This window comes from Lagenorhynchus albirostris, chromosome 9, assembly GCF_949774975.1.
Source record: "Lagenorhynchus albirostris chromosome 9, mLagAlb1.1, whole genome shotgun sequence".
In the NCBI taxonomy this organism is placed as follows: domain Eukaryota; kingdom Metazoa; phylum Chordata; class Mammalia; order Artiodactyla; family Delphinidae; genus Lagenorhynchus; species Lagenorhynchus albirostris.
The window spans coordinates 33,659,501-33,682,459 of NC_083103.1; the positions used below are offsets into that span (position 1 = coordinate 33,659,501).

General features: G+C 33.6%; 1 protein-coding gene across 9 annotated transcripts in view; it reads right to left on the reverse strand.

Annotated features, from left to right (window-relative positions):
* The window catches only part of GAS2 (growth arrest specific 2), a 159,494-nt gene that overhangs the window by 59,280 nt on the left and 77,255 nt on the right, over window positions 1-22,959 (reverse strand). For 8 of the 9 annotated variants that reach the window (XM_060159511.1, XM_060159508.1, XM_060159504.1 and 5 more), the window contains 2 exons: window positions 18,871-19,012; window positions 8,033-8,096 (listed from right to left, as the gene is read on the reverse strand). In XM_060159511.1, the coding sequence (XP_060015494.1) occupies window positions 8,033-8,096; window positions 18,871-19,012 (206 nt within the window). The remainder of the gene's footprint in view (window positions 1-8,032; window positions 8,097-18,870; window positions 19,013-22,959) is intronic. The other variant, XM_060159509.1, reaches the window with a different exon arrangement.

A 22,959-nucleotide genomic window follows, 5' to 3' on the forward strand; every position in this document is an offset into this window, starting at 1 on the left:
TTTAAAAGACACCAGATCAATACACATGCATAAGTTGTAATAATGATACACTTAGCCGTATGTTGCATCCAATTATACCATAGGACCAAACTGCTAACTTTTCAAAACAACATTAACTTTTCTCTGGCATTGAAATAGTATGTTCTTAAATTGGCATACTTTTAAGCAGGGAAAAACATGCACACCCCCATACATATATATTTATAGTTACATATACATATGCATATATGTTTATATCTATATATGAACATATAAATGAATAGATGCATAACATACTAAAAATAAATTAAAATACTCCATAGATTAATGAGTCAATAACATGAATTACCATATTAATTTAGTCTTCAGCTTTCAGATTTACTAGCTTTAATGATATTAGTGCTATAATTGAATTCCTATTTTGAATATAAGCTTGTTAAAAATGGAAATAAAATCAGAGAGTCAGAGTCAAGTTGAAAACAGCAATTTCCCCAAATAAATGTCCTTAAATGAATTAACAGAGAAGAAATTCACTCTTATGTGTATATCTTTATGGACCCAGATCAAGGTAGAATGGGTAATACAGTACATTGGTTATGCTTTTAAGACCAACATAATGAAAGCATGTACAGTATTACTGAGGAAGAAAATGAATAAAGAAACAAAAAATAATTTAGACTAACAATATGTTAAAAATTATGTGTTGTAAATTGTAAATGCCACAGCAGTTCAAAGACAGAGATGTAGTTGTTAACAGCATTCTAATCTCCCATATTTTTCTTAGGCTAAGTTTAAATTTGGTTTGGTTTCCTAGATGCATATCAATTGTACCTAAGTGAAGGAGGCAAAGATAATTCCAGAATTTAAGAATTGGGAAGGATCTTTGGGTTCATGTAGTTATACCCTTTCATTTTTACAGAATAAATAAAACAGATCCAGAGGAAATATAGAACGAGCTAGGAACAGAATAAAGATGCAAATCTAGGTTTTCTTACTTCAGGTTTTCTCTGACATTTTAGTCAGGTGATCACGTGTTAGAAAGAAGAGGAAAAAGCCACTTGGAAATTTTTTCAAAATAGGCTGTGGACTACCTACAAAGTAAATAACCTATATAGAGAGAATAAATATGTTGGCAATATGTCTAATACCTTAGAGTGAGTGAATAGTATATTACACCATCATTAAATGTAAAAGCTTAGGCTATCGTCATCCTGTTCTAATGGCTTGTTATTTTAACTGACATCATCACACACGTCAGGTGGCCTTTGAGAGCTGGAAAACTTGTATCAGAATTCAGTACAAAACAGTGTGAGCCGGCACAACTCAAATAATAATTGCTGTTTTGCTAACTGCCTCCAGTGAACAGAGTAATTTTTAGTTACATAAATCATTAGCTAAAAGACTTTAGGCACTATTTATCACATTTCAAACCTTTTATACAGATTAGCCAGTTAACAGGACATTTGTAGAAACATGCAATAGACCGCAGATTCTGTAACAGTAGAGACTGTCTGATTCACAGCATACCTAGCAGCCAGTGTAGATCATGGCACACAATAGATACTTAATAGCTACTTTTTTTGAATGCAAAAAATTTCCATATTCTCATATAACAATGAGTTCAGGCTCCAAAGATGAATTAGATTTCATTGTTTTGGCCCTTTAAATGCATATCACTTTAATAAAACATATCGACATTAAATGTAAATAAGTGTTTTACCCCCCAAGAATGTTCTTCTAGAAAACTCTAAACCCTATTCAAAACTGAAATACATTTTTAACTTTCTAGCACTCATTAATAACACTTAACTCAACCCAGCATCTCATTACTGTTGACAAGTACCAGTAATATTCACTTGAAGATTTGGGTATCATTCTTCCCTGAGGCAGACTTGAGCTAACTATGCCATTAACTACTCTTTAAATTTAGCAAATCACTTAACCTCTAAGAGTCTGTTTTCTCTCAGGAAAACACAGATGAAAGTGGCCTGTCCTAGAGGTCTGATGTAGCAGGAGAGAGAGAGAGGGAGGGAGGGGAGGAGGGAGGAAGAAGAAAGTTAAAAGAGCAACTGTTACTGAACGTCTTCCATGTGTCTGGAACTTTTGGGCATCTTGACGTACATTATTTCTGAGCCTCAGTTTTAGTTCACTGTAAAATGCAAGTTCTAATTCCTGTGTTTTAATACAGTTAGAAGGAATTAAAACAGTATCCATTACACTCCCAGTACAGTGTCTGACACATGGCACCATCTCTGAGACGGCTGTTGATAACTGATGTATCAAAGCTTGCACAACCAGGAAACTGCAGCATTGAGGTCCTTTTGCCAAAGTTTTAACTTTTTAAAATATACCACCCAATGAAATTATGTAACAGCCTCAAAATTAAGATGTAGTGTTATTACTATTGTTATATTATTACTATTGTTGGTATCCTTTACAAAAAAACTCACCATAGGCTTTCTTTAAATTAATTTTCCTAGAATTGTAGGATGGCAGGAATATGTTGGTGCTGGAGCATAGCAGAACAAGTTATAAATTCATTTTTGCTGCTAACTCGCTGGATGAACTTCAACAGGCAACCCTTTTTAATCCCTCTAGACTTATGTGAATTCTTAGTTCCAACAAGGTATAACATTTTGCTACATTTAATGTTCTCAAGATAATAACATAAACTGGGCAGTGAAGCTAGAGGAATTTAACATGCTAGAATTCACAGCCAATTAAAAGTCAATCATAAATGAAAACATCATATTGGAAAGTATAAATTGGGTCAATTGGAAAATATGATTTCATTTGTAATTGTAGGTAGATTCGTGCCACCTTTCAGGAGCAGGCTGGTTGGGTTGCACAATTTTTTCTTTTTCTTTTTTTTTTTAACAAAGTGAAATAATAAGAAATATGTTATTAAAGTAACAACAAGCTCCACTCCATGTTGAATACAAAACAAAATTTGAATAAAGTTGGTAACAAAGTCATACATGGAAAACTTTGCCCTGGAGATTTTTCTTTATCTGGGAATGCTGAAAATTAGCTATGCCACTGCATAGAAAATCAACACTAAGCCCCAAATTTCTGCTTATATTGGCTTTTGAATACTTCAAGCTGCTTAAGGTACAGTCAGCCAGTCCTGAAATACACACTTCAATATGATTCATTGGCTTCCTGTCTGTCTGGAGGTGTCAACAGTCTGTAAATCACGAAATTCCCCTTGGGTTGGGGGCCTGCACCTGAAGCCAGCTTAGTCACCAGTAGGTCTTTTTTCTGCTCTCCAAAAGGCTGCTTCATTCTGGTTTCCATGATTAACTGCATACCACTCTACATTTTGATTTTGTTTATAAGGTTTTCAAAAATTTATAGTGTTTTCTATTCTTGTCCAACTACAAGATTTCAAAGCTTTGCGGGAGAAGGGGCAACTGTTGCTTTCAAACTGAATAAGGGTAAACTAAAGATAGCAAGAAGGCTGAATCCACTAAAACCAAATCTTTGCATCTGTATACCCCAGTGATGTGAAAGTAGGGGGGATACTGAAAGGGCAATATCATATTATAAATTTTTGGTCTCATTTCAAAAATGCATAGTGCTAGGGAAATGGTCTTATGGTTAATAACTTTATGATGAGATCTTAGAAAAGGACTTTTTAGTTTTCTGGCACAGGATATAGCTTTTGAGATTGGTCTAGATGAAATAATTGAGCCCCTAAACTAAGCCCTGAACTAGAAAATTTACTCAAACTATTTACTAGACTATAATTTTCAAAGAAAAGACATCTGGAGCCTATTTTACTAGAGTTGGAGGGATAAAGTTTAGAAACTCCCCCTTCTTAAGGCATACAACAGATAGTTTATAGATTCTTACAAGATGGTTTTTGCCCCATTTTCTATTCTGTTTTAAAGTTATTTAAAGATAGATTTAAATTTGGATGGAAATTTCACTCATATGAAAACAAATTTTATTCTTAGCAGTCAGAGTCAAGCTCTTTAAATAGGATGAGTTAATTAATAAGCCTTGTATAAGAATATTTTAAGTAACATTTCATTAAGGCATGGATTAAAATAGGAGACTAACAAAAATATTCACAAAGTACATTTCTTTTGAATGGTCATAAATTTTGTTGAAAATGAAGAAAACACTCAAAAATAAAAATATAAAAAGCTTCCCTCTGATGTTGACTATTCATCACAGCCCCAAACCAAAATATCAAAAGGTTTTTTTAGTTTTATCATAAAGCTAATCTTAATTCTGCAGTCTTAAAAAAGGTTGAATTCATAGTAACCTTTTTTAAACAATGAATATCAAAGCACCCTCATTAAAAAGATCTTTTTATTGACCTGTTTTTGCTGAATGTTTTATTTCGCAGAAGACAAACATGCATATTTTACACACAGAAACTGACATGGTTTCTGAAATATTAACAGAGGGATTTCACTCTCCAGTGATGACAGCTCTGTTTAGTTGAAAATAAAAGCAAGTTTCACCCATGAGAACAAAAATAAGTGGTCTCATTCTCCCACCCCACAGCTCTCAAAGGAGCTTCACGGAGTGTTCCCAGGCAAAAGAATACAGCAGGGAATTGGAAATATTTAGTGAATCATTTCTAAAGTGATGTTGATGCTTTTAAGATGACATCTATGTAAATTTGAGAAATAAATGTTTAGAATCAAGTGTAAAGAAACATCATCTATCAGTGGAAAAAACACAAAACTTGCAAGGTTGTATTAGGATTTTGTTATGGTCAAACTTCATCTGCTGTGTGTACAAATTAATGTGATTCTTGAGAGCTCTCCAAATACCACTTCTGGTTTTGTCTCATGCTGTCTTAATTCAATAATTCAATAACTCTGTCTTAATTCAACTCCATAGAGGAGTACAGGGAGGAGGAAGCACACATACAATGATCTAGATAAAGGTTTAATATATCTAAAGAAAAAATCAGGAGTAAAATAAGATGGAATGATGAATTTCCCTTTTTTCCTTCAACGATTATGCTTCAACACAGGGCTAAGGTAGTGATGTTTGGGTTTATTGGGTTACTGTTTTTAAAGCACAATTGAACTTCCATTAAAATTTTGATAAAATCTTCAAATGTGTACAGAGAGAAACTTAAATCGATTTATACTTAAATGTTCAATCTATCCATTTGGCATTCAGCTGTTTAACCTTATGCTGCACACAAAAGTGATGCCCTGAATAATCTGTTAGCATATTTTTTTCTTTTTCATGGTAAGTGTGCAATACTTGACATCACTTAAGTAGGTGAAGAAGATAAAAGGCAAAATTTACAAATTGAATATTGTAATGTATTGTCTTAATCCTTAGATCACTGCATTGTGAAATTAGTAATTTTCTTTTGTAATGTGAATAATCTCTGCTTTTATCACATGGTCATAAAGTGAGGTCAGAAATGTAGCCACCCATTCTTATTAATAATAATAATAATAATGATGATGATGATGATAATAAAGAAGGCAGCGGAAACTTTTGGAGGTGATACATATATTTATGGCATAGATTGTGGTGATGGTTTCATAAATGTATACTTATATCCAAACTCATCAAGTGGTTTGTATTAAATATGTACAGCGTTTTTTGTATGTCAACCGTATCTCAATAAAGTGGCTTAAAAAAAAAAATCGGGCTTCCCTGGTGGTGCAGTGGTTGAGAGTCCGCCTGCCGACGCAGGGGACACGGGTTCGTGCCCCGGTCCGCGAAGATCCCACATGTCGCGGAGCGGCTGGGCCCATGAGCCATGGCCGCTGAGCCTGCGCGTCTGGAGCCTGTGCTCCGCAACGGGAGAGGCCACAACAGTGAGAGGCCCGCGTACCACAAAAAAAAAAAAGAAAAGAAATGGAGCAACCCAGAATCTCAGTTTTAAAATATTTGGGGAAAAACACACACAAAGCACTTCATATAATGCTTCATCTTCAAACTGACCAGGCCATTATGATTCCCTTTCATTAACCAAGATATTAATTTGTTTTATATACGATGGCAAGGGGCAATTCATGACAGACTCAGTAGCTGGAGGAAAGGTGATTCCTAAGGGAATTTTGTCATTGGATAGCATGCCTTCTTCTTTGATGACTTGTCATAGTTAAAATGTTTAGTTCAGCAAGATTCCTAACAGTGTTCAGATAATAAAGAGTATAATTACAAAAAATAAAATAAATCCAGAAAATAGGTAAATAATGTACACCAAGCAAGAGGAAATGACAACTCCCAGCTAATTCTGTAGATAGCGCCACTCCTTTTTACCTCTATCACAACTTTCAGAATCATGATGCCTGTTTGATCCACATATTTAGGTTATCAAAGCACCAAAAGAGAATCTGGCATTTCAGAATATTCTAATGATATAATTTAAATAACCAAGTAAACAAAAAGTTTTCTGCCTAATCTCCTATTACCCAGGAACTCTAGACAATCTTTCTTTTACTCTAGCATTTCAGGGGCAGCAGCTCATTTACTGAGATTTTACTTTGTGTGTATTCCTCCCTCCTGTATTTTTAATATCACCTTTCTTAGGGGATATCTGCTGAGCCCAAGGACTCAAGGCTGAGTCCTTTGACTCATAGCTGTTTGTCCTGCAGGTCAGAAGGCTTAAGCATGGTAGAGGAGTGGCTTAGCGGAGTCCTAAAAGCAATAGGTACCTTTGTCTCGCTCCCTCTCAGAACCCAAGAAAGTGACAGCATTGAAGGGGAATGGGGTCCTAAGAAACAGTCAGATACTATGAACTATCCCTGAGTAGTAGAGACCTGAGTGGTCAGAAGACAAGGGGACCCTCTCCAGAGGCTGTCACACAATATAGCTGGGAAAGGTGTGGGAGAAAGTAGGGACATCCCTAAATGTCTCAAATTGATTTTTTTCACTCCTTATTGAGTGGAGCCTCATTCTTATTTAATTCAAATTTTTAAAAATTAAAACAATCTCTCTCATCCATGATAAAGTAAAATCCATACCCGATGAACAATTTGTTAAGATTATGTTGACTATGATGTTTTAAAGAACTTGGGGTTACTTCTGATTACAGTGAATTTTCCACTGGCTCAAAAAAAGGGCTATTCATTGGCAACAAGTTTTCTACCCATTGCTGTAATTTGCTGATGTGCTCACCTTGTCTTTTCTTTTCTTTATAGCTCTCCCTTTGAGAATTAACACCCAGAGCAAACTCTTACTTTGTCTTATTGGTTCATCTGATCTCAATGCTAGAAGTATAATCAGATCTGGATGAGAAATGAATTCTAATTAATTCTGAAGTTTTATTTTGCATCAAGATCTATTGAAACATTTATATCTTCATTTATAATTCTTTGGGCTTTATAAAACTGTCAGAAGCCTTGTTTGAGGATTTGCAATGTAATAAGGAGAAGACATGAAACCAAATCAAGTCAGCTGAGCTAATAAAGTCCCTTCTGCTTATTTAGCTACAGTTATGATTTCTACAATTACTTCTTGTTTTTCTTTTCTAGAAAAAAAAGATTCCAAAGATATCTCTACATATGAAGGATAATATTCTATCTTTTTCCAATCAAATTATGGAGAATAATTTTAAAACTATCCATCCACTCAGGAGTAGAAACCAAAAGAGTTGAGGGATGAGATGTTAAATGGGGAAAATGAGGAAAAAGGAACAAAAGAAGAGGCTGAAAATTATTAAAGAGTAAACAGGAAGAGAGGGGTGAAGGAGCTGAGAAAGAGAGAGAGTAATGGGAATAGACTTTCCACTAAGGAAAGCATAATTGTCACATACAGTTTCATGTACAAGATCCTCCCCAGCCTCCCAAGAAAGAGTTGCAAGGAAAATGTACTCAATTAAAGGATATTTAGAAAATGCTTAAACACAGTGACTTTGACGATAAGGCCACGATGTTAAGAATATTGGTGGTCCACTTTTTTAGTTTGAACAATTGCCCTCAAGATGTTTATACTGATCATATTTGAAGGAGTTGCTTCTCAACACCTAGGTTAAACATCAGCGATGAAAAGGCAGCAAGCTTCTCAGCTGCTTGGATGCTGAGATGGTCAAGTCTTAAGTAGCGGCAGTAGTATGACCTACCTGGCTGCAATCCGGCCAAGCTCCAGCAAACAGAGACACACTTCTCTGGGTTGCTTGTGGAGGACTGAAAGACAAGACAAAGGTGGACACTTTTACAATAGAAAGGACAGTAAAGCAGCTCAATGGGGAGCAGGATGGACTCCCTCATCGCTCATGGTCCCAGTAAATGAGCTAGTCTTCATTCTGATATTCATAGAAACCATCCTATCCCACAGTACAGTTAGCTTTACTAAAGTCCTAAAGCAGTTTTCAAAACTCTTTGCCCAACTTCCTCCCTAAAAGCCATGAGTCTCAGGAATCCCACCCTGAAAATATTTTCTTCAATTAGTTAATATTTGTAAGTCAATATTGGAAACAAATGTAGCTATAATTATGATATAAATAGTTGATGGATTACTTAAAAACAGACAGCAAACATAAGACTATGAAGCAAAGTCTGGTCTTTTAAAAATCCTAACTCTATCTTCACCAGTGATTTTAGCAGAAATAATGCAATGAATAAGGATTAAAAATGACACATCACGGTCCTTTGTTATCCTCCAAACAATAATGTCAAGTGAGCCCTCTGAAACTTGATGTCTTCTCCTAATGAAATTTGATTAAATGATACTTTAGAAAGAAACTTTCAACAGACTGAATTTTGTAAATATGTACAAATATATACCATCAGCCAGTTTTGCCCATAAAATGAGCAAATTAGAAGATGGTTCTTTGCATTGATATTTCTTTTCTAATATAATATGATTACTTAATAAAGCTGCTTTATCAATTGCTCTGGACACATTCAGTAATGTTGGCAAATCATACTTGCATTTGTCGAGCCTACCAGAGGAGTATGTACTGCTTATACTATTTTCTTTTTAAACTAAGATTAGAGAATTTTTAAAATGTTATTATATACAGCACCTAACAACAGATATTGGGGGGAAAAGATTGAATTGAGAATGGTCTTTACATAGACACAATATCCTGATAAAAGAAAATACTAGCTTATTGATAAACATTAAGAAAAATAGCAATATTGCTTCAATTCTTAAACATAGAATTTTATAGTAATTTAATTTCCCAGCTTTATTCTATTCCCCCCACTTAAATATCTAATTCCTTCTCTCCACAGGTTATGGCGATGGCAATATTTGCCACTGACGGCAGAATGGAATTTGTTGGGAGTGTGTGGTGAATAGAAAAATACATTTACTTAGATTATAAAAGTATATGATTTCACTTGGCTTTAAACAAACAAACATTTATTATCTTGCTATAAAATGTCATCTTTAAACCTTGTAAAATAAGTTCTAATATCATCAGCAATGTTCATTAAAATAGAATTGATTATGGGGAATCTGAATTACATTATCTTTCCATTCTTGGTAATATAAATTTGAGTTTCAGCTAACGCTTAGTGAATTGTCATAAAATCCAGGTTGGGGAAGTCTAAAATTACTTTTAACTAAAGGACCTTAAAGCAAAGATATTTACTACCTCCAATTTCAAGTGCGCCATTAGCTGACTCTGGCTAAATAATACAACTTTTGATATATTAAATCGACTTCAGTGCAATGAAATGTACGGACTGTAATATCACATAGGCACCAAATTCAAACAGAGAACAATAACAAAAATCATAAAACAAAAGCAAACAAATGAAAATCAATCTTCTTGTCTAGATAATCAGTTTCTTCTGATTTGGACTTTTTTTATCCTGTCCATGGTACAAAATAACAAACAGGAAAAAGGAATACATGAAAGCTGAAGTGAAGATGTTTAAGGCCCTGCTAATACCCTCATCTTCAGTGAAAGCTGTGTGAAGCAAGTAGCTAAAGCTCAAGGAGACTTGGATACAATCTCATGCATTTTGTGATGGAAAGTGTTAAAATATGAAAATTATTAGTGAACTGACCAAACTGTGCCAATATACAGTCAACACCAACTCTAAAAAGCAACACCTGACTCAACTATCATGATTCTTTAATCAACGTATTGTACTTAATTTGAGAGTATGTAAGAATTGGAAGTAAATACCAATAGATACATTCAATGGAAAATAAAATTCATTCTGAAGAAAAACAGTAATGTGGGTAATGTAAGAAAGACAATGTGATATGTAGGATGCATTGCTATTGTGTATTCAGCTATCAATTTAAAACAGCCTTTGCATGCCAACACTAAAATATTGAATCTACCATGGACTCATTAGAAAATCAATTTGGCAAACCGAAAAGTAACTGCATGATTCTCCTTTTTATATCCTTAACAGAACCAGCTTATAAAATTTAAGACAAATAAACATCTCACTCAGCATCATTCCTTAGGAAAATGATAATAGAAAGATGATGTTTTACTTCCCAGTTTTCTTGGAAGTGTTATCTTTAATAAAGCAATTGCTTTGTTGCTTCAAAACACACCTATAATATTGTCTCACTTGTTAATGGCATTTTGAATATTGGGCATATCATGCCTGATCCATAATGGCCAAAAATGTCATGTTTGATGACTTGTAAGCAATGAATGAGTTAAATCTGCAGAGAGGCATAACAGCACAATGACAAGAACAGAACAGAGTAATTACTCAGTAAACACCATGTCTCAAATTATCAAGGATGATGACAATTATGTCGTGATGATAATGGTTGTGACAATAAACTGAATAAAGGCTAAAATCTTACCTAGCATATTTAGAAAAGGCAAGAATTTAAATTATGTCAAAGTTTATTTAATTGTAAAAGCAAACACTCTTACCTTAGTCTATAAAATTAAATTCAAGTGTCTTTAAGTAGTATCTACATTATACCAAAGATGTGACACTGTTTCGTTTTTGCACTCAAGAAAGTTCTAAACTAAAGTTAACAGGTGGAAAGAGAATAGTGACCATGGGATTTGAGCCACAAAGATCTGGGTCTGAGTGTGAGCTCTAACATTTACTAGTTTGTTATTTTGGGAGATTATAAAATCTCAGTTTTCTGAGGGAAAATAATGGTGTGTATCTTGCAATATTTTTGTGCGGATTTAACACAATATTATTCATGTTATTCCTAGCCAATGTTTGGCACATAGAAAAGAATTCCCAAGGTTACTTTTCTTTCTTTATTATTATTTTTGTTGTAAATTATTTGCTTAAAGATTATCTTCATTTAGCTTAGTTAATATTAATACACTCTTTTTTTTTCCTATAAGCATTTTTTTGTCTGTGCACCTGTCATATGTAAGCCACCATACTAAGCAGTGGAAGAAACTTCAGAATTAAAAAAACTACTATGGATAGATGTGTATAATTTAAAGCGGTTATTATAATGAGTGTATTTTGAATATTTTGTCATTTATATTATATCAGAAATAGTTAATTCTAAATTTAATCAAATTTAAGGTTAAGTAGGTCAATTTGGCCGGCATATATAGACAGATATAAAGGAGAGAGCCTATCATTATTATGGGTTTGTGCTAAGCATAAAACTTAAGTAACAATTACATTAGAACATGTCATTTTATAAAACACTAAACATCTTACTGTCAATTTTTCTGCATCTCTGGGAATAAAATATATTTAGATGAACCCATTTTCAATAAGTTACCTAAGTTGATTATATATTGTATATATGTATGCATGTTTTTGTCAGGATGATTAGAAAGACAATTTTTAGTATATTGCATTTGAACTAAAGCCTTCATGTTGAGTTGTATGTACTACTCATTTTAAAGACATTTTACTGATTTGTCTTTTCAAAAATATAAGGAAATATATACTTATATTGAGGTTTATGGTAGGAAACATTTTTTCACTCTATCATTACAATATTAATATGGTCTTTTGCTTTGAGTTATGGTTAGAAGGGGGGATCACTATGGCTTTCTTTCCTCTGAACAAATTATCTTTAAAACAAAAAGCTGTCTAGTCACTGGTGATTATTATGCAAAAGGTCTTATCATTGGAGGCTTCTTTTTAAATAATCAAAACTGTTTCGAAGAAAAGTATAAGGCAGAACACCTCTGGGAAAAGTAACATAGATCCCTGTTCAAAATATGTGGCAATCTTATAACCTAGATTCTGTTAAAATCTCATGGGCATCAAATGTCAAATGGAATGCTGCTAGCTCCAGGAATAGAAAATGAGACCTTCTGCTAAGGCAAGGGGTAGAGTTTTAATGTCACAGAATCTGCAAGGATAAAATGCATTAGACCATGAATGTATAGTTTTCCTATATATATTAAGTTTCAACAGATGGACAAAAAATGAAAATAAGAAAATTTCATTATTTGGTTTATATACATTAGAGGCAATAGTATTCATTTTGGTTTTAAAGGAAACTATATTTTAGATTTATATTCAAGAAAATATTTGCAAAACTTTTATTTTTGACTGAATATTAAATTGTGAAAATATCATAAATTTAATAGCTTCCCACCTCCCCAGAGCAGAGAACAGATTCTCATACTCGGAAAGAGTGACATAGTAGAAGACATTAAACTAGATGTCAGAAGAACTGGTTTTACTCCTTTGCTACTTAAGTGATGGTCCACAGACCAGCAGCATTGGTATCAGCTGGGAGCCTGATAAAAATGCAAATTATTGGGTCCCACCCCAGATATATTGAGCAAAATTTACATTTAAGCAAGGTTTCCAGGTGATGAATATGCACATTAAAGTTTGAGAATCATTATATTAATCGTTATGATTATTACAATAAATGTCAATTATAATTCTATATCTATTTTGGTTAAAATATTAAAATGTGATTTGATATATGGAACATGTTCTAGAAATGTTTAAGATAACGGTGATGATGATGATGATGATTATGATGATGAAGATGATGATGAATGGAGGAAAAAATAATTTGTGAATTGGATTAGCCCTTAATGGGTATTATGGGCATTTATCACCTACCAGGATCTATAAGGTACAAAAGATGCCTCCCAAGAAAGTAAAGGGATGGCTGTCTACATCATGTCACTCCCAGAAAGTCACACGCAGAAATCCTTGAGTTTAAAGGTAGGGAGCAATTAGGAATAGCAAAGAAATTTAGGTGCCTTAAAACTGATCTGAGGGAAGCTAAAGAGAAGAAAAGGCAAACAAGAATAAACCTCACAAACTCAAGAATGCTGAGTGTGTGTGTATCCAAATTTCTCAGAATCACTGTTCGCATTTAAAACAGGATACAGCAGCCATACAATTCACATAAACAAAGAGAATTCATTCATAATCTCATCAGTGATGGAAGATATACAGAATAAAATATAGTTAATTGCCTTTGCCACTAAGTCAAAAAATGTCCCAGAGCAAGGAGTGCCCTTTCTGTCTCTAGCACCCAGACCTTATGTGAAATTAATGGATTATGTCACTATCACTCAGAGCAGCAATAGGAGTCAAGAGTCTCTTCTAATTTGGTTTTTATTTATATTTTACTTTTCCTTTTACTTGAAATCATCATATGAACTTCTAAAATTAACTCATACGAAGCATAACTTTCTGTAACACAGGGATATGATCTTTGAAAGTTAATGAAGCTGAATTCAAATCCTAGCTGGGTCACTGAGAAGTTGTTAATATTGGGCAAGTTATTTAATTCTCTTGGTCCTAACCTAGTATTTTCATTATAAAATGGTGGTTGTTGGGAAAGTAGATATGATAGCACATGTGCACTGCTAGGCTACCCTTATTGAGAATATAACTATTGTTATTTAATATCGCACAGTGAAAATTTGATTCTGGGAAAGCTAAAAGGCTGTCCCCTTTCCTAATTCAACCCTGACTCCATCAAATCCTTGATACTGGGAGACATTTTGTTCTCTCAAGGCGTGAGCCATGGCCGCTGGGCCTGCGCGTCCGGAGCCCGTGCTCCGCGGCGGGAGAGGCCACAACGGTGAGAGGCCCACGCACCGCAAAAAAAAAAAACAAAAAAACCCCAAGATGCTAATAAAGTACTTTATAAGAACAGGTGTCAAAAAATCCAAAGTCTAAAATAAATTGTTCCTGGGGAAGAAATAATGTGAATATAAATGATCCAGAGCTAATTTGGTATCCTGAAGTTGTTATTCTACATTAATATTAATAAAAGTAATATAACTTTTTTTCTACAGAAATACTCATAGTCCTCAATAGAGACAACAACACCACCAAGGGATGCTTTATCAAACACTGGAAGGCAGGCATAGATTCTTTTTCTGATGCAATATGTATAAAACAGAAAATGTTAATGTTTAAAAATCGACACACAATCCTTTTCACTTTTGTGCAACATCAGACCAATACTGTAGGTAGGTCAGTGCTTGACCAGTGTTCAATAGAACAAAGAATTGTATAAAACTACTCTTCAGAGTCATGCATCAAAAGAAGACAGTGCCACACAGCAAACACAAATACAAAAAATAAAAAACAAACCACACACATTTGCATGCTAGCACAGCAGATAGCAAACCCTTTTCTTGCTGAGTAGATTCTTTCTCAGAGAAATAGATGAAGAATAGTCACTGGCCTCCAAATCCTATAATCATCCAATAACATAATAATATTGACACAATTACAGCAAGCAAAAAAATGTGCATTTTTCAAATATTCCCTCCCCCATCCTTTTATCTTTTTCCATCTTCCAGCTCACCGGAATGTACATAAGTAAAGCAAAATAAACAAAGCTCTGAGGAAAAAATTAAGCTAACTTAACAATTTCTAAATCAGTGGGCTAAAGTAAATTACAAATAATAAATCCTCCATGCAAGAGTATCATTAATTTAAGGAAATAGTTTCTACTTAAAATATCCTAGAAAAAAATCATATAGGAGCATCAATTTTAGGGCTCATAACTTAAAATTTTTTTAAATTGAGAAAAAGTCATAGATATTTGGTCCTAATATAAAATAGCCCTTATAATACATTGATATATAAAATATACTGATGTATAATATACTGATGTCAATAAATCTCTACGCAACTTGGTTCAAATTATCTTAATATAAATAAAATTGTTCACGTTTCAGATTACATGCCACACCTGTTTACGGTCTAAAGTGTGTTAATAGAGAACTGAAGAAGAAAATGATATTACTTACAACCTAATTACTATTTATCTTACTTTCAGATTCTGAATATAGTATTTTTTTTGATATTTACTAATGTAAATGCTGAGACCTCATGTTCATATTATATCATAATTTTCCCATATTCTTAGTCTCAAAAATATTATGAATATTATTTTTGCTTGGTATCTATGAATGACTACAGTTTAAGCTACCACCAAATAGATTCATTTCATCCCCTTTTTTACTCTTATAAAAAATGTTTCAATGGACATTCTATTGCTTATCTGTACTTACTTCCTTCAAATAATCTTTTAGAAGTAGAACAACTTGATAAAAAGATATGAGCACTGACCTTACATAATGTCAAACTGCCCTCCAAAGAAGGCATGCCAACTTCCAGTTTTTTTTCAGCAATGTATAGAAGATCCCACTTTCCTCTATACTCAGCACTAAATATAAAATTGTTAATCCTCACTAATTTTTCATAGTTTTTATTTGCATTTGCCTTATTACTAAGGTGTCAAACATTTTTATCTCTGTTTTGGGCTTTTATAAGTCTTATATGAATAAGCTGTTCATGATATTTATCCATTTTTCTATTGTCTCACTTCTGAAACACTATTCTGAGATATTAGTAAACTTATAATCCAAGAACTGACGTTTGACAGAGGAAAAATTCTCTCTCAAGAATGTCTTAGAAGGTAAATGGAAGGTTACACCCTGTATGTGATTGCGTCATGTGGCATAGAAAGTTATCTGCCGAGAATCAAAACGACAAGCACGAGAGAAGCATATGGAATAAGATGCTGTCTATACTCCCTAGTTCATCCCTGGCATCCCTTCCCCACCCACTGAGATTTCTTGTCATTAGCTGTTGCGGAAAGAGAACAGATAGAGTGAGTCATGAATTAAGATCCTCCCGCAAATAATCGTACAAAAAAAGCACTGCAACAGAGGGTAACGTATCAGTTGCCACAAAGATAAGAATGCTTTATGCAGGCGAAGACCTTTGAAGAGCTAAAGACAGAAGCCTCTTGATACACATTCAGTACAATGATCTACTTTATCATTCATTCAAACAGATTTTTCCCCTTCATCAGGGCATCTTGTCCTTTTATTTGGTGTTCAAAACACTAGGACACAAAGGATGCTTTTCATCTTGTGTGCTACTGAAATGAAATCTTGAGGTAGGGAAAAAAGAAAACACCCTTGCCCTAAATTCCCTTTCAAAAGTGAAGTGTGAAAAGACATCAAGCAGAGTACACAGTATTATTGTTGCAAGAAAGTCAATTCTGCAAGTGCAGCGGCTCAATCACTTCCTCACTCACAAGCCAATAATAAGGAAAATCCAAGGAGAATGGGTTCCACCTGGGGAAATGGAATTTCTCATTGGGCTTCCTCCTGATTATCATTAACATCTATGGGTACAGCTGTTTCCTTTCTCTGAATAATCCTGAAGTCAATGCTATAGTATTGGCTCCCTTCTTCCATCTCCACAGAGCCTATTGTACATCACCTCATGCCCTATTCTGAGCAGCAGATATTTCAAATTTATCTTTTCATTGAGCAGCAAACTAGAAAGTCTAACTATTTGATTTGGTTTGGTACTGAGAGGATTCAAAATTATTTTAAAAATTTATAGCCTTGAAAATTTGGTCTTACTAAACCTTCTTGGCTATATAAATACATTTTAATTGCAAGGTATAAGTGAAGTTATACTGTAGAAGGTAACCAGAATCAAAGATATTTTAACAAACTACTCAACAGTTATGACATATAAATTATCATGTATTTAATTTTTATATAAAAATTTCTTGTTTATAAAGTCAGCTTTTTTCAAACAGGGTGAAGAACTCGACCATCTAAAAATTCTTCATGACATAATTTTATAAGCTACAGAGTATGTATTTATATACCAGGACCATTGTTACATGAGCTGCTTTATGCTTTATTGTTTCAAAATAAAATGTATTATTTATTACCTGAATGGGGTTTTAAAAAGCCATCCAAGCTTCTTGGAGTCCAACTGAAAGTTTGGTTAGTTCAATTAACAAAAGAACTCATGAATAGTAAGAAAATTGAGACAAGACCATATTTACATTCAGAGCTCCTAGTAGTCCACTTGGCCTACAGTAGTCACTGAAAAAATGCTTTTTTTAATGGAAACCTGTGTAGTAAACAAATTAACAAAAAATAAAGCAGTTTCCCCATGTGGCAGTTCTTCAGCAATGCAGGGGCACTCCAGAATTTTAAATCATGATGTTATTTGTCCACACATAAAGAGTGTGCTTCTTGTGACTAAGATTTGAGTTTTTTAAATTTATATATATAAAAATGTGTGTGTGTAGACACACACTCAGACATTTACTAGATCTTTCAAGGGTTTTTTTCACAACTCATCCACGTGCATAAACCTATAAACATGAAAGTTAAAATCTATTTGTAAAATTACCACTGCACTGAAAAAGAATTATATCCATACATATCCTCCACCAACTTCTTTTTACTTTGACATGAGGAAATGGTAAGAATACTCAAAGCTCACATATACAATGAGCATTCATAGAGCACACTGTTGTATACAGTATGCTTCTGTGCAATTTTTCTGGTTAAATTTTTCTTTCAGGTACAAAATGTTCTCCTAGTCTAAGTTCATGTTATTCTCTTCTCTGTTGGGAGACTTCTCAGAAATTTGATGACAGTATTTCCATATCACATCAACTCCTCTTAGTACAAATACAAGTTTCCTTAACCACATAAAATGAGTAAGACTTTAGCTGCTCTACCATCAATTTCCTAGGTTCAGCAGGGGAATGCTGTTTTGTGAGGTCTCAGGGCAAAGTGTATTCTCATTGTTCAGAAGGCAGTTTGTATACTTGTTCTCTCTGAAGGATGCTCAGCTTACTGTGATGTTAATATTTGTATTACGTGATTTTGTGAATTGATTTTTTAAAGCCTCAGGTAAAAGAACCAAAGCATTTTCCCCCCCTAAATGTCTCCTTTCTTCACTTAGTTCCACTTTACTAGAATTGGACTTTAATTCCAATACTTTCCATAGTAGAGTTCTACTGGGGTAGATCTTATATCGAAGGTTTGAACATTTAAGGGTATCAAGTAATGTCAAAACACTGAATGATCCAATGTATGTTTTCTCCCAAGGAAATACAAAACTATGGTATGGAAGTGGACTTGCCAAAATTCAATCATAAAACAAAACAAAAACCCCACAATTATCTGGGTAGGCCTAGGCACTAACGTATCTGTCTCTTGTTCCATCGTCTCCAATGATCCTAACCTCTTGCTTGTTTGCCTAATTTTTAACTAGCTAAAAAATAAGTTTCATTAACTAAAAATAAGCTTAACTAACTAAAAAAATCAGTTTCAAGAAAGATAGAACTTATGAGAGATGGTGTTTTCATACTTTTGTAGAGGTGAAAAGACGAAAATGCTCTTGATGGAGGGCTGGAACATATATAGCTACCCTTCTAGTCCTGGTAAGAGCCTGGTGGTAAAACTTAACCCTACATTTTCCAAATATCCCCCAATTTTGCATTGTATGTACTTATTTTTAACCAGGAAAGGATTCTGCTACTTAACGTTCCTGTTATTTTATGCACAAGGTGACCAAGATTAAGAGGGTGAATTTTTCTACCTTCAAAGACTCAAGTTTACAAAAAAACTGCAAGTTTACAACAAACTACAATTTTTTTTTAAAGTTAACAAAGCATGAAATGACATCACACAAAAAAAGTTAGGCTTGAGAGTTATACAGACAAACAATAATTTTAATATTATATCAGCTAAAATTCTGAAGGAAATGTACATACCCAAACCTTCCGATTCAAACAGACATGTTTCATCTACCCCTAAATCTCGGCACCAGGATAAGAAGTTTGCTGTATTGTCTCTGGCAAAAAAGGATCCTGAGGGTGCACTGGCCTTGCATGGAATCTTCTTTAAGGGCAGCTTCTGAAAAACAAAGAAATCTCACTCTGGTGGAATATCTGGCAGTCATCACAGTGACACGTTAAGTGTACATTTATGATTTCAACAAAACGCTTTGGTACAATCTTATGTCAATAAATAGGTTTGTAAAGAACTATAGGAAAGGACATGAAACTCAAATGAAACTTAGTTCTTAATTAAGAGACTAGGAAAATCTGTGCCTGTAAACATATACTTACCTTTTTAGTATCTAGAAGTAAACATACATAAATCCCTTCCCTGGCTCAGATTGCCTCTTTTCTTTCTCTTCTACTATTTTTTTTTTTGGCCTTCTCTTTCATCTAAGTATTCTGTCAGTATTTCTCATAAAGTATGTATAAATGAATTTCTCACTTGTGAAAGAAGAATGAAACACAAATGCAGTATATGAATATAGATAAAATGTAACACACACACCTGCATTTTTATGTGTATACATACGCACACACAATAAAAATTACAATAGAATTATAAAGTCAAAAGAAAGCAGCAGAATTGTCTAACATCCATAATTCTCTATCACCAATATAAGAAAAGGAAATATTAAAATTTTTTATCTTTCAACAATAACATTTTACCATCATTCTTCCAGACTATTTCCTTTTAAACCATAGATTATTGCTCTCTTATGTAATATAAAAATAATTCTGGTTGGATTTCTGCTATCTGACCTTGAAACATGTTTACATTCTGCATCATTTCTCTTCCAGGATAAGAAAATGCTTAAGAAAAGGGAGTGTGTGAACCCGGATAGACTTTTCTATTATCAGCCTCATAAAATTTTAGCCCTGGAAATCTCCCTTACCATACCAAATGTTATAAAGAGTTGTGTGAGGTTTTTTCCTTTAATAGAATATAACCAGTTTTCACGGCATTCCATGAAGTCACAGAATGTGATTCTATGTGATGTGAAAGATTGAGCCAAGTGTTTGGATGATCTGGGCTAAACAGAGCTTTGCCTCTGAGAGCAAAAAGATCAAGGGAGAAGCATTTTGTGATTTCAATTCACAGATAGGTTATTTCCTCTATTCTCTGTGAACAAGAAAATATAAACAAAATGTTGTGGATTGTTGAGGTCATTTACAAAGATGGTTATCAAAAAATGAAATAGTGGTCTTGGTGTACTGGTGAAGCCTACTATCATCAAACTATTACTAGGGCTTTTTCTGTCCAGGGATTTTATGGCTACATAACTAAAATATTCAGTTACTACATCACTCAAAGACTGTGTCTGTCCAATAGCAAAGGTCCATCTCTTTGTTGCTGACTGAATTTGTTTTAGGCTTAGACATAAAAAAATTTTTGCATGAATACACATATATTTATATATACATATAACAATACCCCTTAACCAATTTGGTTAAGTAGTGGTTTTCAAAGAAATGCTTTCCTATATGAATTGTAAAAAACAATAAGAAATAGCATAGTTTAATGTCCCCTTTATAAAATATTCATGAACATCAATTAGTCAATATTTATTAAACTTAAAAATCATATATCCCTAAATCTAGCAATTTACTCCTAAAAATATATCTTGCAATATAATAGTATTATTACTTCAAAACATATGGACAAGTATATTTGTTGCAACACTGAATAGGAAAAAAATAGACATAGAATGTGTCAAGAAAGGGCTGGTTGAATAATATAAAGTATACAAATACAGTGGAACTCTGTGCAATAATTTAAAAAGAATAAGATAAATATATATGTGTTGGACCATAAAAATGTGCAGTATATACTCTTAAGCAGAAACCAATAATTTGCAAACACATATGTACACTACAATTTCATTTTATGATGTGTGTGTATGCACATACATACTGGTGCATGTATATGTACATACACACACAGTATAGATGGTCATATATAAAGTTAAATTGCATATAAATATGTTGTATTATAAATATGAATATTGTATTTATTTATATAACATTCATTTAGGAAGAATTCAAGGAGGACATCCATCAGATTGATAGTAATTACCTTTGAGGAAGGTGATTGATGCATAGAGAATCATTTATATCTTAATCTACATAATTCCAAAATATGTAGTAGGATTTTGAGTGACTTTTACATTTTATCAATATTTTCCAATTAAATAATCAAATAAGGTAAATCATGTCAGCCAAAACATAACAAAAAGATCTGCTGAAAAAAAGTCTTCAAGAGGTGACTGTAAAGCTTCTTTATGATGCAAATAGGAAAAGAACATAAACAGAGTCAAACACTAAGCCATTTTAAAATCTACCACCTCTATCCCTGGGTGGGGGAAAAAAACCTTCTGAAACCACTTCAAACTGATGAATGAGTTTGCACACTTGCATACAGGAACTATAACCTAGGAACTATAAAATACTTGACATATATAAGGGCATGCCAAAGGACATGAGGTGCATGGGTTTCATGGCAAAAAGGAATACAATATCCAGATTGCACCAGAGAAGCTAGATTGATTTGACACTTAATCCACCAAAGGACATAGCTCATAGCTTGTAGAATCTAATATTATTCCTGGCTGCATACCAACCAAAAATCAAAGGGTCAACAGTCTTCCCAAGGTTGCTGTGCCATTTATACATAAGAGTCTTAGAGCAGATGTCATATTTCACTTGAATTAAAGAATAAATGATTCGATAATATCAGTACTCAATACCTTTGGAACTTATAAATATTTTTGACATATTTTACACAAAAATATTCATAAAGTTCCAAAAACCTTAGCAATTACTGTATAGCTCGCCAAGTTCTGTTATTTTTAAAAAATTATTAATTTCTCTAGGTTCTCATGAAAATCCTAGGAAAAATGACAGCTCTGAATCTCTTCTTTAATATCAGTAAATAAAATAAAAGCAAATTGATGTATTGAATAAAATCAGCTTTCACCTTGCCACAAAAATCTTGAAGAATAGAGAGCTGTCTTAAGTAATTATGACAGTGTCTACTTGAATAGCTAAAAAATTGACCACAGATAAGGAGACGAATACTTCAGATGTAAAGAACTAGGGATTCAAAAGAGAACCTCCACATATAGCTCCTCTTCCATATTAGTTTTCCCTTTACTGCTTAACTCTCCAAAGAACTCCTATGGAATTTAAATACCATCTCTAATTATTTACTCAGATGAGTTTTTCCAGACAATGCTGCTATATATTATGTCCTCAGAACCTGATTGATGAATACACGAATGAATGGTTAGATTTGACCCCTCACACTAGATCATAATCAACGTGAGGGCAGGAGCAAACACTCTGCCTTAGAGATTTTACATCTCCAAGGGACATGTTTCCAGGGCCTTCAAAATTCACTAAATTTATAGTACACATAAAATGCTTCCCATAAATTAAGAAAAGTATAACTGAAAAATAGAATAAAACCTTTGAACATTTTTTGAAAGTTACTGAATATGGAATGAGTTGAGAATAGTTGCCAAGCTGAGCTGAGATCCGGTAGAAATTTAGGCTCGCTTCCTCACTAGCAAAAGTCATGCTACCGTCCTCCAGCCTCCATGCTATAGGTTTCAATATTTTGTGTTAGCAAAAGGAGAAATGACTACCAATAAAACATTAGAATCATGTACAAGTAGGATACATGTTAATTTTTCTTTCTTTTTTTAAAAATGAAATGTAGTTGATTTACAATGTTGTTAGTTTCAAGTGATTCAGTTATCACACACACACACACACACACACATATTCTTTTTCAGATTCTTTTCCCTTATAGGCTATTACAAAATGCTAAGTATATCTCCCTATGCTATCCAGCAGGTTGGTTATCTGCTCTATGTATAGCAGTGTGTATATGCTAATCGCAAATTCCCAATTCATCCCTCTCCCCTCTTCCCCCCTGGTAATCACAGGTTTGTTTTCTATGTCTGTGGGTCTATTTCTGTCTTGCAAACAAGTTCATTCGTATTATTTCTTTTTAGATTT